The sequence below is a fragment of the Danio rerio genome, chromosome 13 (genome assembly GCF_052040795.2).
Source record: "Danio rerio strain M-AB ecotype USA chromosome 13, GRCz13ab, whole genome shotgun sequence".
In the NCBI taxonomy this organism is placed as follows: Eukaryota; Metazoa; Chordata; class Actinopteri; order Cypriniformes; family Danionidae; genus Danio; species Danio rerio.
This window is the reverse complement of record NC_141033.1, coordinates 25,527,918-25,544,646: the sequence shown is the minus strand read 5'-3', so window position 1 is coordinate 25,544,646 and position 16,729 is coordinate 25,527,918. Positions and strand designations below refer to the sequence as shown.

Sequence of the window (16,729 nt, the reverse complement as noted above, 5' to 3'; positions counted from 1 at the left end):
ATCACATTTTTAAATTGATTATCTGGCTTTGTTTTAGTATATTTAAAATATAATTATGATCTTAAAAATATATTTTAGCTTGGATTATGATATATCAACCAGAATGATTTTTAAAACTATTTTAGTTCTTTTAGTTTATATAATAATAATAATAATAAAAAAAAAAAAATAATAATAATAATAATAGTAGTATTTTAATAATTACTTTACAGTTTAAAAGTACACAAGTTCAATAGCATTGCAGTTGTTTTATACTTTTTTATAATTTTATAGTTATTTTATTAAATAGTATTAATAATAATAGTAATAATAATAACAATAATAATAATAATAATAATAATAATAGTTATGGCCAGTAAAATTCTGATTAATTTGGAAACCAGTAAAATGATAAACTAAACTACAATAATCATAAACTGATTTTAATTTAGAATTATCAGTGACACATTGTAAAATTTAATATATAATTCTTACAGACTACTCAATTAACATTTTATTAAATGTTAGCAATACAAATCTTTCAAGTAAATAAAAAAAACTCTCAGACATTTCTACATAAATCATAAATCTGTCATGATGAAATTCTATGTAACTTATAATCCCTTCTAATGTTCTAATTTCTGTTCACAACTCTTAATTCTTGTCAACCTCTAAAATTTCACGCATATCAGTAATGCTGCTGGAAGCATTTAAAGAACAAAAAAAAACTATCAAACTCAGCCAGGCCAATTTAAAATTCTAACATCAGAACGGGCACAATAAGAGACCCCACAAATAAAATCTTTGAGAACTCCCCAAACCTCAAACCATCCAGAAAAGTTAATAAGTCACAGCCTCAGTTTCTAAAGCACAGCTGAAGGTTATCGTCTACATCCTTCTCTATTTTCCACTCCATTATGCCAGCTGCATTCAAATAATAAAGGGGGTTTGACACGAGAGAAAAAAAAACGCCATGATATTCCACCGGGGAATCGCCTCATTCTCTTTCCATGACAGCTTTTAAAGAGTCCAGCTTTAATACACAAAGGAGATCTACAAGAGGCCATTACATAACCCAGTTTGACTTCTGCTTTGTCAACAAATGACAGAGAGGGAGAGAGGGAGAGAGAAAGAGAGGGAGAAAGAGAGAGAGTAAAGCTCAACCGGATCACAGCAAACAGCTCCAAACATGGCTCTGAAGAAGAACAAGCATGTCTGTTTAATTGAGAGTAGTAAACATCTTCAGCAGAGACACTGGACGCTGGCCGAGACTCACACACTCTCAACACTTTTAAACAACGCCATCATAAAAGGAAATGTATGCAACGCTGGTATTTGCTTCAGCTACCATTCAGCTATATATGCCTTTTTTCACAGAGCATGACATTACTGTAAGAGAAACAGAGGGAATAATGGATGAAGATGATCAATGGGGCCTTACAGTCCAAACGGAAATATTCATGCAGACAAAGTAAAAATTAGGGCAGAAAAAGAGCTTGATCTAGTCTAAAATTAAAGGAACAGATTCTGTCATCAAACCTATTTCTTTCTGCTGTTAAAGACATAGATGTACACTACCTAACAAAAAATCCCAGTTGTAAGAGCAGCAAATAATAACTTGACTTCTAATTGATCATTTGGAAAAGTGGCAGAAGGTCTGAATCCCAACTGCATCCCAATCATCACAAATACTGCAGAAAACCTATTGGAACACGCAATGACCCAAGATTCTCACAGAAATGAGTCAAGATTGGTGAAGGAAAAATCATGGTTTGGAGTTACATTCAGTATGAGAGGCCCGCAAGTGATCTGGAGTGGATGGCAACATCAACAGCCTAAGGTATCAAGACATTTGTGCTGCCCATTACATTACAAACTACACGAGAGGGCAAATTCTTCAGCACGATAGCGCTCCTTCTCATACTTTAGCCTCCACATCAAAGTTCCTTAAAGCAAAGGTCAAGGTGCTACAGGATTGGTCAACCCAGTCACCAGACATGAACATTATTGAGCATGTCTGAGGTACAATGAAGGAGGCATTGAAGAAGAATCCAAAGAATCTTGATGAACTCTGTGAGTCCAGCAAGACACTTTCTTTGCCATTCCAGATGACTTTATTAATAAGTTTTTTGAGTCACTGCAGAGATGTATGAATGCAGTCCTCCAAGCTCATAAGAGTCATACACAATATTAATTATATTTCCACTGCACCATGACTTTGTATTCTCTACTGTACATTATTTATGTCAAGTGACAAGGCTTTTGTCTAAGCAAAGTCCGACCTTACTGTACTTAAAAATCAAGACATGATCATATTTTATATTGGTGAAATAAGCGCAATCTAGAGGCCTTTGCCTTTCTCATTAGCCACTTCTGATACCAAATGATCAACTAGAAGTTATTATTTGTTGTTCCTAAAACTTGGATAGGTGAAAAGACTTTTGTCGGGTAGTGTATTAAAGAATATTGGGAACAGAATTGAATTCCATTGTGTTTTATCCTAAGGAAGTCAATGGCTACTAGGGAAACACTTGCTTGGGAGTACTTGAACTGGAAGTTACTTTTTAAAAGTATTATATTACAATCTTGAGTTTTTTTTTTTTTTTCAAGAAACTAAATGTGGTTCTTTTTAAGGAACATAATGTGAATGTAAATGTACAATATTTAAGATTAAGACAGACTTAAGATTTTAACATTATTTTTAAAGTAACTTAACTTGAAAAAAATTTTCTACCACGAAATTCAAGGGCTAACACTTTCCAACACTCTTCAAAACATCTTTTGTCTTGTGATTACATGAAGAATAAAATTGGTTTAAGATTGTTTCTTTTATGAACTCCTCGCCAACTTAAAATATTCAGAAACTCAATGAATGCTACATCAAAGGAGCTTTACTGTTGTGAAATACTATGATTTCCTAAGCTCAACAAACATTCCTGTTGAGTTGCATTACTGCATTTCAGAAAATACTTTTGTGCTTAACTCCTATTTGCCCTTTTCCCAGCAAGCATAGGGGCATGAATAAACATTGTGGCTTTCTTTGACTGTTTGCCAGTTTATCTACATCAGTTCTGTTCCTATGATTAGCAACTTGCTGTCTCAGAAGATTTGGTTTGATCAGCTTGTTTGGTTTACTGAATTGGTTTACATGATGAGTTTTCTTAAGATGTCAGTAATTTAGGACTTTGTTCTCCATAAAATGATCATTCCTTTAAGGAAAAGAAGACGATAACATTGAATGTTTAAATTGGGTAAATAAAGGGATTATATTTTAATATTTCAAATCTTGCATCCTTTACAGGTGAAAATTGTTGCACAAATAACCTATTTAATAAGCAAGTTATATCTATGTACATTGTCATTTGAATTTAATTATTTAAGCAGAAATGAAAGCTCACATTGTTAAAAAAAATAGCAATAAATCAAATAGTAATACTGTTTACTTTTCCATTACCTTACGAGCTCTAACATTTTGATTTGTAAATTCAATATTCGTAAAGTTATTTACATTAAAATATATTTCTGCATTACAATGAATGCAGGACATGTCATAGGGAGAATTTTTTCATGCAGGAGGAATGCATTTGATTTCAAAGAAATGTGGTAAAGCTATGGCCATAAAAACAGGTAGCAAGATGAATCCATCTTTTGCTAAAGAATAAACAGGAAAACATCAGTATAGTTTCTCCCACACAGAAAATGCTTTGTTTTCTCTTTACTTCTATCATTCATGGTCAAGAACAGTTTCAGCATCACAGACTAACCTAATCAGCTCTTACCCTGCTGTCATCATCAGGTGAATGATTAGGCCTTAAACTCAACTGACTGTTTTTTGCCATGTGTCTTGAAGATATTAGGGATGAGAAAATCACAGATCACAATTTCATTTCACAAAAAGTAAAGAAATGGATAAAATCTTTACAAGTTTAGTTGACTACTGTATATTAGGGCTGTGCGATTGAGGAAAATATCTAATTGTGTTTTTTTTTGACAGCTGTTGCGATTTCGATTTGATTTGTGATTTAATTTAGTAGTCAAGCTTTAGCTCAACAATCTGTATCGGAGGTTCTTACTGCTAAAATGCAGTGTTTAAAAAAGGAACTGAAAAGATTTGACTTAACTTAAACATTTATTCACAATTGCAGCTAATTCATGAAAACTGACATCTTCACGCTCACTTTAGAAAAGTTGGTCCCACTTTATATTAAGTGGCCTTAACTAATATGTTCTTAAACAGGAATTAATAGTTTGTTACAATGTACTTATTGTGTAAATACATGTATTTATTGTGTACTTATGATTTATTAAATACCTATATGTATTTACATCTGTAGTTAACTTCTGTAATTACATTTGTAAATACACTGCTGACCATTCCCTACACCTTAACCTACCCTTAAACCTACCCAGACCACCAAACCTGTCCATAACCCAACCCCTATCCCAACTCAAGAGCACCACAAGTGTTCTCAAATACATTATGAACACAGTAAGTACATTGTATTTATTTTTTGATGCAAGTACATAGTAGTTAAGGACACTTAATATAAAGTGGGACCGAAAAGTTAAACAAAATAAATTAAAACATAATAAGATAATGATATATTTTAAATTAGAGATTAATCTAGATTAATCAGAGACCATAACTGTGATTAATGCATTTTCTGTTATCAGTCGATAACCTTATTCATATGCCTGAAACCTAAAATAAACATTACTTGTTTGAAAACACTGATCAACTTTTATTTATGGCAAGTGTAACAATAGTCTTTTAAGACAAGAGTGATTGAGGTAAAGCACGTAATAACAGAACATAATCAAACGTGAAAAAGGGTCAACTAAGATAACTGAACTTCTAGATGAACCTCAATTGGAAACTAATAATAAAGTTTAGAAACAAATATTTGAATAAATGTGTACTATTACAATGTATTATATTGCATATATAAACAACACATCATTATAATAACGAACAACAATACTATTATTACTATAGCTTGTGTTCTACATGATTAAAATAACTTTCTTATGGTCTGAAGCCAAAACTACCAATTCTGGGGCCGTTAGAGACTCCACTTACACTCATCTGCTTTTTTTACTAATTAAACATTTCCTCACCACCTCCAAACACACTTTTAGCTCAACTGCTGAGAGCTATCTTTACAACCACACCGATATAACAGCGATCATGCCATCTAAAACAGAGCAGCATTTAAAATAGCTTCTGATATCACGTCACGCCATACAGAAGCCTATTATGTCTGGAAGATGTTGTATTGCACAGCTGTGTCTGGATGAGTCAAAGTCTCCAGGCCGTCACTGGAAAAAAAAAAAAAAACACAACAGCATGGATGTTCTGGAGCATCATAATGACTTTCACGCTTAGGATTCAAAGCAGCGCGTAATGGGGCAGCTTTTGATATCGAATGACTGACAAAGCTCATAAGGCATACTGGGGTTTGTTCGGTAGGTAATAAAAATAAAAACGGACCAGACTGAGATCTGGGATATTGCATTTTGGCGCCTAAGTGAGCAGCTTGGGGTCAGTGACATAGTAGTGGCCAAATATGATAGAAGTGCTAGGAAAATTCATAACTTTGACCTTTGGTAAAACAAGAGAATGTAGAGTTTCTAGGTATATTTTGGTAGTGTGTAAGGAGTGTTACATTTTCTGAATGGCAATTTTGAGATAAGGAAATATGCTCATTGAGAATATTAAGGAGAATGGCTGCCAAGAATGAAACATTATTGTCAAACGATATCTGATATTTGTTGTCAGTAAGTACATGTTATTTTCTCTGAGCTTTTAGTTTTACTGTGCTTTTTGTTTTGCATAATAATAAAATAATTATAATTAGCTGGGTTAACAAACTTCAAAAATAAATTTAAAAGATGATCATCATCTTAAAGTGTATTTAATTTACTAATTAATGGAAGATTTTTTTATGTATTTGTACATCATGTACAGTATACTGGCCATAATATCAAATAAGTTGCTTAGTGTTATAAGTACATTGTTTTAATTCTCAGGATTTGAATGATTTGTTTACATAAATAAATTACTGTATATGAACCAAAAATAATATATTATAGTTATTGTCATATACTTGAATAAGCATTTTTTGCTTGCTTTTTTTTGATTATAACAATTTAAACAAGTCAGTAAGAAATAAAAATAATTTGAAAACATTTTGATATTTGCACAGGGTTGGATAAAAAAAAACCATAAACAGTACACAAATTACATTCAACCCAGGCTCATTAAAAAAAACATACCGCTATATACATTTCCGGAGAGTGCCAAATACATCCCAGGAGGTACATTTTTTTGGCAGTTTTTGTTTCTGCAAATCCACCAGAGGCCATTGTGTATGTTTTTTCAGATCTCAAATTTCTCTCAAGAGTGCCGGTCGCACATGCTGTTCTAGCATAAATCCATCAGAGGCAGCTGTCTGACTGACTGACTGACTGACTGACTGGCTGACTGAGTGACTGACTGAGTGACTGACCAACTAACCGACCGACCGACCCAGGTTCTCCTTCCCTAAACCCAACCAATGGTGTTTTCAAAAGCACCAATTGACCCGCCAGCCCACTTCCCTAAACCCAATCGACAGTTTTAAAAAGCAATCTAAAAGTAAAAGCTCTTGTCTGATTTTTACCATGTTTTCAGATTTTACCACATTCACACGTTATTTACTTGTTTATTTTTATTTTTGGCTTCTGTTTTTGTTTTACTCGCTTTTTGGAACCGTTCTTCATTGTACTCAAACCCTGCTGTCATGGTCAACTCCGATCTGCGTCTCAAGTCTGCCAACATACGCAGTGAGCTAGTGGACAAACTGGTAATAGCGGATAAGGCGTCCACACAGAGGTAAGCAGTCAGCTAGGACGCTTAAATACGTGAAGAGGAACGTCGTCATACCGCCCTTTAGCGTTCATTTTAATGACAAATGCAGCCATACATAATTCTGGCTACAAAATTTACAATCTCTAGCAATGTATATACAGTTGAAGTCAGAATTATTAGCCTCCCTGAATTATTAGCCCCCCTGTTTATTTTTTTTCCCCCAATTTCTGTTTAACGGAAAGAAGATTTTTTCAACACATTTCTAAACATAATAGTTTCAATATCTCATTTCCAATAACTGATTTAATTAATCTTTGTCATGATGACAGTAAATAATATTTGACTAGACCAAGACACTTCTATACAGCTTAAAGTGACATTTAAAGGCTTAACTAGGTTAAATAGGTTAACTAGGCAGGATAGGGTATTTATTGGTAATTGTATAACAATAGTTTGTTCTCTACACGATCAAAAAAAATATTGCTTAAAGGGGCTAATTATATTGAAATGGGTTTAAAAAAATTTTAAAAACTGCTTTTATTCTAGCCGAAATAAAACAAATAAGACTTTCTCCAGAAGAAAAAAATATTATCAGACATACAGTGAAAAGAAATTCAAATGGGGGGCTAATAATTCTGACTTTAACTGTAGGGCTACATTTTCAGAATTAGCCAGTGTCGATTACACAACAGCTTCTACAGGAACGCCTAGTATATCTACACCCACTCAACAGAATCAGAATTGCATCTGTTCAATTAAATTCCTAATCTAAATTTGACTTGCAGTGCTCAGAAGCAAAAAACAGGAAACATAGTTGTATGTAAAACATGGTTCAAATATGTAAATATTTGTATTACAAATTTTGAAACCCTGCCATGAATAAAAATCTGATAACAAAGAATTGATTGTTTTATGCTCATATTGCACCGATAGTATTCAGCATTAAATATATCAGATTCTTGGCCATTCATTTATAGATTCATTCTGGGTTTTGTTTGTTTGTTTGTTTGTTTGTTTGTTTGTTTGTTTGTTTGTTTGTTTGTTTGTTTTTATTAATTTTATGAATCACCAAGGACCACATTTTGAGCTAAAAGTTCCTAATTTGATGTTCAACTAAGGAAGAAGATACATGTTTTTTTTCTGTGAGCTTTTGGTTTTACACTTCCTTTTTGCAGGAATGATTTATTAAATTATTTTTGCATAATAATAAAATAATAATAATAATTAGCTAGCTTTATATATAGCATATCTTTTACACAGCGGATGCCATTCCAGGTGCAACCCAGTACTGGGAAAAATGCATACACACTCATTCACACACAAACACTACAGACAATTTAGTTTAGTGAAATATTATAAATTTCATTAATAAAAGCTCAACTGCCTGAGTAAATTAGAACTGCTTACAATAAACAAAATGATAAAAAACTAACACTAAAGTGTCTTTATGACAGCGCAAGCATAAACAAAAAAAGGTATATTTCCATTTTTTATTTTATTTTTTTTTTGGAATAAAGATATTTAGCACTATGAAAAGCAGTCAACAACTCGTCAATAATATTAACCAGCAGACATTTTTGGCATCCCACTTGCAGTGCAGACAGAGACAACTGTTTCAGCCTCTCAGTTATGTGGCTGGTGCCTGATAATTTTGTCAGGGGATGTCGACTATTCAACCACACCTAAAAATGGCTCTATGATAATCCAGACATTTCAAGTGCTTCCCTAATGATGGAGGACCCCGAATCTCAGCGCTGAGCAACACCACCTGGCACAGACTCTATAAAGCAAACCAAGCACACACACACACACACACACACACTTGGACTTTCACACTCTCTTGAAAGGTGAACAGATCACATCAGCCTGAAAAACACAATATTAGCACATTATCTAAAGAATCATTGTGCTGAGTGTCCCAACTATCTGTTACATGGCGCATGTACTCAATGAATAACGTTCAAGCCCTGATGCATCATCGTCACTTTCAGTCTAAATATGAAGTGCATTCAAACTATGAACTTTCGTCATCCCAACACTGACCTCAAGCCAGCTGGTCCACAATCTGTCAAAGCAGTAAGAGGTGAAAAGGAAAATCTGTCAGCATAACACAATCTGAAGTAGAGACAGTCTGTTCAACTTCTTGTTTGCATTAGCTTGCTGCTTTGTGCACACAGACCTTGAAATTTGTAGCCTTACAAAACACACAGAGTCGCATTCGCTTCAAGTGCCACTCAATGCCACACGCAGTCAATAGGGCAGAAGGAGAATATGGGCTGAGATGAGGGTTGCTAAGCAACATGGTATAACATTCAAACAGTTGGATATGAGTGGACGTGTCGTCTGTTGGAGGATGCCTCAATCACAAGTGAACACAAACACAGATATTCAAAATGCAGATGATTGTTTGTGTTGCTTTTATACAACAGTTAAATAAGCAGCAGGTTTATAATAACTTACATTTTAGACATAAATTTACATAAATATGTGTATTTGTGTATTTGTCTTAACCCTTCACTTTGTACTATTCAGTGTTATAAAAAAATTATGCAGATTTGGGTAAAAAATCCATCAATCGACTCATTTAATTCCTGAATGAATCAGAAATTGTATAAATCCGCAAAATTGAATCTGCTGGCTTATTTCATTACTAAATGAATTGATTTTATAAACAAAGCAGCCCAGTCTATTACTTACTCATTTGTTTAGTTCCTGAATTAATCAATTGAAAACAATGTTGTAAATGATTCACTGACTCATCCACTTGTTTAGTTCTTAATTAAATCAATGTATTTTAAATAAATCTGATGAGAGAATGATTCATAGACTGAATCATTTGTTTACTTCCTAAATGAATTAACACTTTTTCAATAAATCTGCTGTCAGTGACGAAATCATTCACTCATTTTATTAATAAATAAAACTGTTTAACAAACCAGCTCAGTTTATGATTCACTGACTCACTACCTATTTCATTGCTGAATGAATCCTGCATCATTTAATAAATCTGCAGTGTGAATGACTTATTGAATCACTAATTAGTTAGGTTCCTGAAATGATGATTTTTTTTCTGTGAAGGATTCACTGACTCATTTACTTGTTTATTTCTTAAATAAATAATTTTAGCATTTATTCATTTTCTTTTCACCTTAGTTCCTTTATTAATCTGGGGTCGCCACAGCAGAATGAACTGCCAACTTATCCAGCATACGTTTTATGCAGCAGATGCCCTTCCAGCTGCAACCCATCACTGGGAAACATCCATGCACTCTCATTCACACACATACACTACAGATTATTTTATCACAAACCAGCACAGTCTTTAATTCACTGACTCACTCACTTGTTTCCTTGCTTAATGAATCAAGCATTATTTAATAAATCTGCTGTGTGAATTAGAGATGCGCGGTTGGCGGTTATAGCCGCGGACTCCGCGGATAAACCGCAGATCGGGCGGATGAAGTTACGAAAAAATAATATTTTAATTAAATTCGGGCGGGTGGCGGGCGGTTGTACTGCTTTTATATTCATAGCTGGCGCACCAACGAAAAAGCCTAGGACTGACTTCACAGAATGGGAGGAGGAATCGTATACACTAATTCTGGATGAAGTGTACAGAAGTTTTCCTCTACAAACTTCCGTATAGACGGATCAGCAGAGGAAAATCTACTTTCCTTTTGGGAGAAATAAGGCCAGGCATTCCCACGACTACAGCACCTTTCCAAGAGATTTCTATGCATTTCAGCAACAAGTGCTGCGAGCGAGCGCTCCTTCAGTGCAGCAGGGCGCATTATAGTGGCTATGCAGGCGCTCCCGTCTGAATCCTGACACTGTAGATGCTATTTTATTCCTGCATTGTGCCAAGAAAAAATCAAACTAGACCTAAGGTCAGGCATATTAAACCAATTAGCCTATGTTATTTAGGCTACACATATGTTCAATATAAACTTTTGAGTTCGGTCAGCTGATAATTTTACGTTCATATTGGTTTAGCCTATTCTATTCTAGACATGTTGGCCTCGCTTTTACGTTCCGAGGCTAAGGTTATTTTGCCAGACTTTCTTTGTCGCAAATTTAATGGCGTAGTATTTCGTTATGCTTCAAGTTTGAGGGGAATGGGGATAATCCTAAGTCCATGGGTTATTAGGGCACTTGTCATACATGCACTTTAGCCTGGTCAGGTTCGCTCAAAGAGGGATGGCATATCTATTTTTCTAATTTAATTTCTAATTGTGGGGGTGTCTGAGCCTACAAGGCTTAGGCACGATATGATGTTTTTATTAAAAGATTTTCAACTGTTTGCCAAAGCATGCGACTATAGCCTATGCCTACATTAAGATATTTATGTTAATATTTTTTTTACTGCCTGTTGTTTCTTTTGGCATATAAAATAGGTAGGTATTGTCTGATAGAGATATCAATAAAGGTTCATCTGTGTCGCAGAACTGTGTTGTTTCCGATTTCTACAAGCTCAATAACATCCACAGCAAAAAATAAAAAATAGTCGAAAAACTGTGCCCATTAATTAGATGTGCAAGGCAAGCAGGTACATTTTGGGGTTGCTATGGACAACTACAAATGTAAACATTATTAGGCTATAATGTAAATGACTTATTATTCTATCTATTTACTAAAAAAATTAAGTGAAATAGGCATTTAGTAGTAGGCTAAATAGCAGCATGTTGAAATGATGTGTCAATGCGTTTTTTATTAGGCTACAATAAAAAAGTTGTATTGTACAGTGCGTTTAATTTAGGCTATTTATTTATTTTTGTCCCTGTGCGCCGATTGGAGACGGAGTTCACTGCTGATATTCTGAGAGCTCGGGTGCTTCTCATTTCTTATTTGTGCATCCTCGTTTCCTTTCCTTGCTTTCTTTCCTCGTGTTTCCACCCCACCGGGATAACGTTACGAGGGATAGACGCAAGAAAAAAACTGAAGGACCGAGGAATCGAATCAAGTGAAAAGACACGTCCTCGTATCTTTAGCGTAACTTCAAAGCGTCGTCAATTAATGACTTGCACGTTTGGATTAACTGCATGTCTACATTAAAGTCATTCTCTGTTCTATAATGATCAATAAAGAAACATTCATTTAATAAAAAAAGGAATAAGCCATTCAAATAAAGAGCCCAATCAGCAGATGGCGGGCGGGTGCGGTTTTAAAAATTGGTCAAAAATGTTACTGCGGATGGATGGCGGATGGATGATGAATTTTGTCATGCGGTTGCGGATGAAATAATAGCCCATCCGCGCATCTCTAGTGTGAATGATACAATGAATCACTTATTTGTTTAGTTCCTGAATTAATAAATGACTCATTCACTTGTTTAGTTCTTGGTTAAATCAACGTATTTCTAAGTAAATCTGATGAGTGAATGATTCACAGACGCACTCATTTGTTTACTTCATAAATGAATCAACTTTTTTTTCTCCAATAAATCTGCTGTGTGAATGATTCAATGACTTACTCATTTGCTTAGTTTGCAAATTAATCAGTTATTTTTGATTGAATGAACTAAGTGAATGATTCAATGACTCACTCTTTTTGATCCTGAATGAATCAGTGTCTGTGTGTGTGTGTGTGTGTGTGTGTGTGTGTGTGTGTGTGTTTTTTTTTTTAAGCAAATCAGTTGAGCGAATACAGTAAAATATATATCAAGACCTTTCCTTATTCAGTTCAGAAAATACTAAATATAATGTATTTCTGTAATTATTAAATGCCTGGCTTTGCTTTTTTTTAAACACGTGTATTATTATTTCTGAATATGTTTTTTTTTTTTTTTTTGGATTTCAATAATTTAAAGAATAGAAATCAATTAAATGTGCTGCTTTACCTAGGCATGGGATGATAACCGTTTTCAAGTTATACCACGGTTTGAAAAAGTCAAGGTTTTAAAAACACCAAAATGTTCTGCTATACCGTTCCTAAAGTATCTGTAAGATTTTTTATTTACGTTTTTTAGGACAAAAGCATCTCCAGCAGAAAAGGTATCCAAAGATGCAGTTTTAAATTGTAAAGAAATCAGTGTTTTTGAAATTAATGAAGACAGCAGAAGTCAATGATTCATTTAAATTATTCAGCCTGACATGTTTACTGTTACTAAATAATGTAAATGTTTAATAAATTAAATATATTGTGTTCAAAGCAGAAAAAAAGTTTTACTTTTTTATCCAGACATTTAAAAAGAACTTATTTTAGAGCAGTGACCACAATACCATCAAACCGTGATTTTTTATCCAAGGTTATCATACCGTTAAAATCTTATACCGGTCCATTCCTAGCTTCAACACTGTAAAACTGCCACAAATACAATTAGATTTTAATTGCTGCAATATGCAGAATGGAAGTTCTGTTTTTAAGCAAATGAATAAATCCACTAGAAAATGACACAAATTATTATAATTGTTAATGTACGACTAACAATTGACTATCTATTACACAAATTTGCTGGACATTTTTACACATTAAAATTCACGTGTCACAGACAAATCCAACAAAACCTGTGACTTCATAATTAGACCCAAGTACTATTGTTAGAAAAATCAGAGGATACCATTAACACAGTAATCCCCTCAGCCCAATCCATGTGTGTGACTCAGGGCCTCCTCAAAAGCAACATGAATGGGAAAATGCAATTTTAATCCCACTCACAGCACTTCCTCTATCTACTATAGCAGTGCTTCAGTCCATCTGCTATCATATGCCTGCCCTAACACTCAAACCATCTCTGCCTGCTTGCACTTGAGAGATATGCGAAACGAAAAACATGCTTAAAAGCACGAAATCGCTAAAGCTTCCAATTTCCAAGAAGCAATATGTGAAGTGGCAGCAAATGACACAATAAGAAACAGAATAATAGCAAGTTATTAGCAGTCAAATCACGTCTGGCCATTATCGCAGTGCTACAAAAAGGCTTTTTTCTAACTTGACTGACCCACAACAAATCCTAGCAGTGCCCACAGAGCTTTTTAAACCCAAAATACTCCAAGATTCTGAAATTTTACTGATTGTAGATACTAAATATGTCTGATATTCCAGTAATTTGGTGTTCCTATGTATATTGGGTTTGTAATTTTATTCACAATTCATTTAAACAGAGTTTCTCCACCAATCATTTAGGCGCCTGTTCACAGCACTGGACAGTAACATGATTCTACACAAAGCTTATCAAATATTAAGCAGCCAACACAAATTATTCATCATCTTTGTAAGGAGCCGGCTTCCAAAGACGCTGGCAGCAACTTCTCCCAAATGTTGCAGTCTCTCACCTACTTGAGATTTTAATGCTGTTCACTTCCTCTACACTGAAATACTAGATTTCTCCTGTGCTAGAGAACCATGATAACATCATGTATGCCTGGCACAGGTGCTGAGCTGAAACTTCTATAAACATGCATGATCTATTTTCACTGGGTGTGAGTTTTAAGGTGTGAGGCGTTCTCTTTTTACATTTGCCACTATAAAAGTTTTTAGTTTGAGTGCTAAAAATTGCATTGAAACTATGACATAATAATAATAAGGAAGATGACAGAACTTATTAATGCTTTATGTTGTTTGATAATATGGTCACACTTTACAGTAAGGTTTCATTAGTTATTGCTGGCTAATGTATTCACTAAACGTAACACTTTTGTTGATTGTCAGCATTTATTAATGCATCGTCCAAAGTATAAAAGCCAACGTTTTGGGGGTTACAAAAACAATGAATGATTAATGTTAATTTGGGTAATAAATACTGTGATGAATGTATTGTAGCTCATTTGTGTCAGTAAATAAATTAACTTATATTAACTATTATTATGGAACCTATTATTATTATGATAAAGAGTTACCAATAATGCTAATAACTGGACACAACCCTGTGGTAAGCAATACTTTTTAACATTTAGTGATATGCAGGTTACGCACTTTGACAATGCAGCTCTTGTCACTTCAGTAAATTTTCTGACTAACCTCACTCATACACGCTCATATGTAAGACAGTTTGTGGTAGTATTGATAACGTAAACTTTTAACTACAGTGACAAATGCAGTAATTACACATACACATACACACAAATCAGATTTAAACTTATCTAATATATTTAACTAATCTCAAAAGAATAACTTTCGGTTTTGTAAATTGAACAATTTTTACATTTGGGAACTTGTCATGATGTAATCTACATTTTAAATAATAATATCTTCTTGTTAGATCAATATATCTTTAATATCTTTAATAATAATAATCTTCAAAATATCTTTATCTTATTAGGTTTTTCAATGTGCTGTCTACAGTTTTAAGTTTAACACAAAATATGGTACAATATTGATGTACTGTATAATAATGAATGCAAACTCCATGTATATAAAAAGAACTTCATTATTCTCATACTAGAGTTTTATATGCAAAATGAAATTCAAGTTACATTAAAAGAATATTCTCTGCATACATTTCTGAAAAGTTGGTTTCTTTTTTGTAGCGTAAAGAACATTTTAATAGTGTAAAAAAAAAACTGTTTTAGCAATAAAGAAAACGTCTGTGGATGTTAAGGTTTCTTTGTGAAACCATACTAATAAACCTTTGTTTTAAAGTGCATTTATAAACCAGAGATGATGGATCACGTGGCGCAGACCTTAGACAAGTTCCAAAAAACACCTTAAGATTACAGGGTGCCTATATGCATATATTGTATAGTTTAAACAATAAAAGCACAAATCTAAAATTACTATTATACCAATGGTGTTCTAATTTACCTGACAAAAAATAAATAAAGTAATGGCTTATAAGTGTTCTAAAATCTAAAAGAAAATGCATGAAATGCTATATATATATATATATATATATATATATATATATATATATATATATATATATATATATATATATATATATATATATAAAATAGAAGAATTCAAAAATCTTAGAGGCCAAGTGTTTTGTGTCCTCCCTCCAGAAGAATCCTCCAAAAACTGTTTCACTTCTACAGTCCATCCAGCACAGGCTACCGTACATCTGCCGCAATAAACCGTACTGCATTAGCATTTATTTTTGTGAACGGGCGGTTATAATCGCATTCTGACACTAAAGTCTAGATTATGTGTCCCGTTAAAAACCATCTTCATAGCAGTGGATTGAACTCTCACTGTCCTGCTCCCTCCGCATATCCACTTAATTCCTTATTTGGATGTCAAGTGCAGGCGAAGTCAGAGCGCTTTTTCCTGCAAAACACAGATTAATCCCCCTCTCCTCTCCTTCGTGTGGCACCTTACAGTATAAACGCTGCTATTTCATTTCGCAGTTAACGAAGCCATAAATGTATCACAAGACTAGTGCTGAAGTGACAGAAACAGTAACCCACGTTGCCGCACTTCTGCACCGCACGTTTGTCTGCATTGGACGGCCGCTGCGGTTCATTACAATAAACCCTCAGGCAAATAATAGTGTACAGACGACAAGTAAACAAGCAAACTTTCCGGTTTAGCATGATGTGAAATGTCACGGAGACGTGTAGATATATAGGGTGATGATATATGGGTTGTGTCATGCTTACCTTTCTGAGGAAGCAGTCCAGGTTTCCGTATTGATAACGCAGCACAATTGAGTGACGGTGACCGCACGCCGCTCGACCGTGCGCGGAGACTCTCATGCGTGCATCACTGGATCACTGATGAGGGGGTGGAGGACAGGACAGGACAGTAGCTACAGGGGCGTTCCGGAGGAGCTCACAATTGATCAAACTTAGATTTTTAAGATCCATTTTAAATACATATTTAAACGATCGGTAATAATAGCAATAGCTATACATAATACAGATTTAATTTTGTTAATATTTTAGTATTTCATCCTAAATTACAACAGAGCGATGCCTGATTGTTTTTCTTCATATTTGACGTTTTGGAGTCTTAACTATTTTT

At 34.1% G+C, this 16,729-nt stretch overlaps 1 protein-coding gene and 1 long non-coding RNA gene across 45 annotated transcripts in view; one reads left to right on the top strand and one right to left on the bottom strand.

Moving 5' to 3' along the window:
* Positions 1–5,324, top strand: part of LOC147841059 (uncharacterized) — a 141,413-nt gene extending 136,089 nt beyond the window's left edge. The window contains exon 2 of the long non-coding RNA XR_015505964.1: positions 5,285–5,324. This is a non-coding gene — a long non-coding RNA (uncharacterized LOC147841059). The remainder of the gene's footprint in view (positions 1–5,284) is intronic.
* sorbs1 (sorbin and SH3 domain containing 1) overlaps positions 1–16,481 on the bottom strand; it is a 91,565-nt gene extending 75,084 nt beyond the window's left edge. For all 44 annotated transcript variants that reach the window (XM_087279206.1, XM_087279214.1, XM_087279219.1 and 41 more), the window contains exon 1: positions 16,366–16,481. In XM_087279206.1, coding sequence (XP_087135332.1) covers positions 16,366–16,461 — 96 coding nt within the window. In that variant the 5' untranslated portion in view covers positions 16,462–16,481. The remainder of the gene's footprint in view (positions 1–16,365) is intronic.
* Between the last annotated feature and the right edge of the window lie 248 nt (positions 16,482–16,729).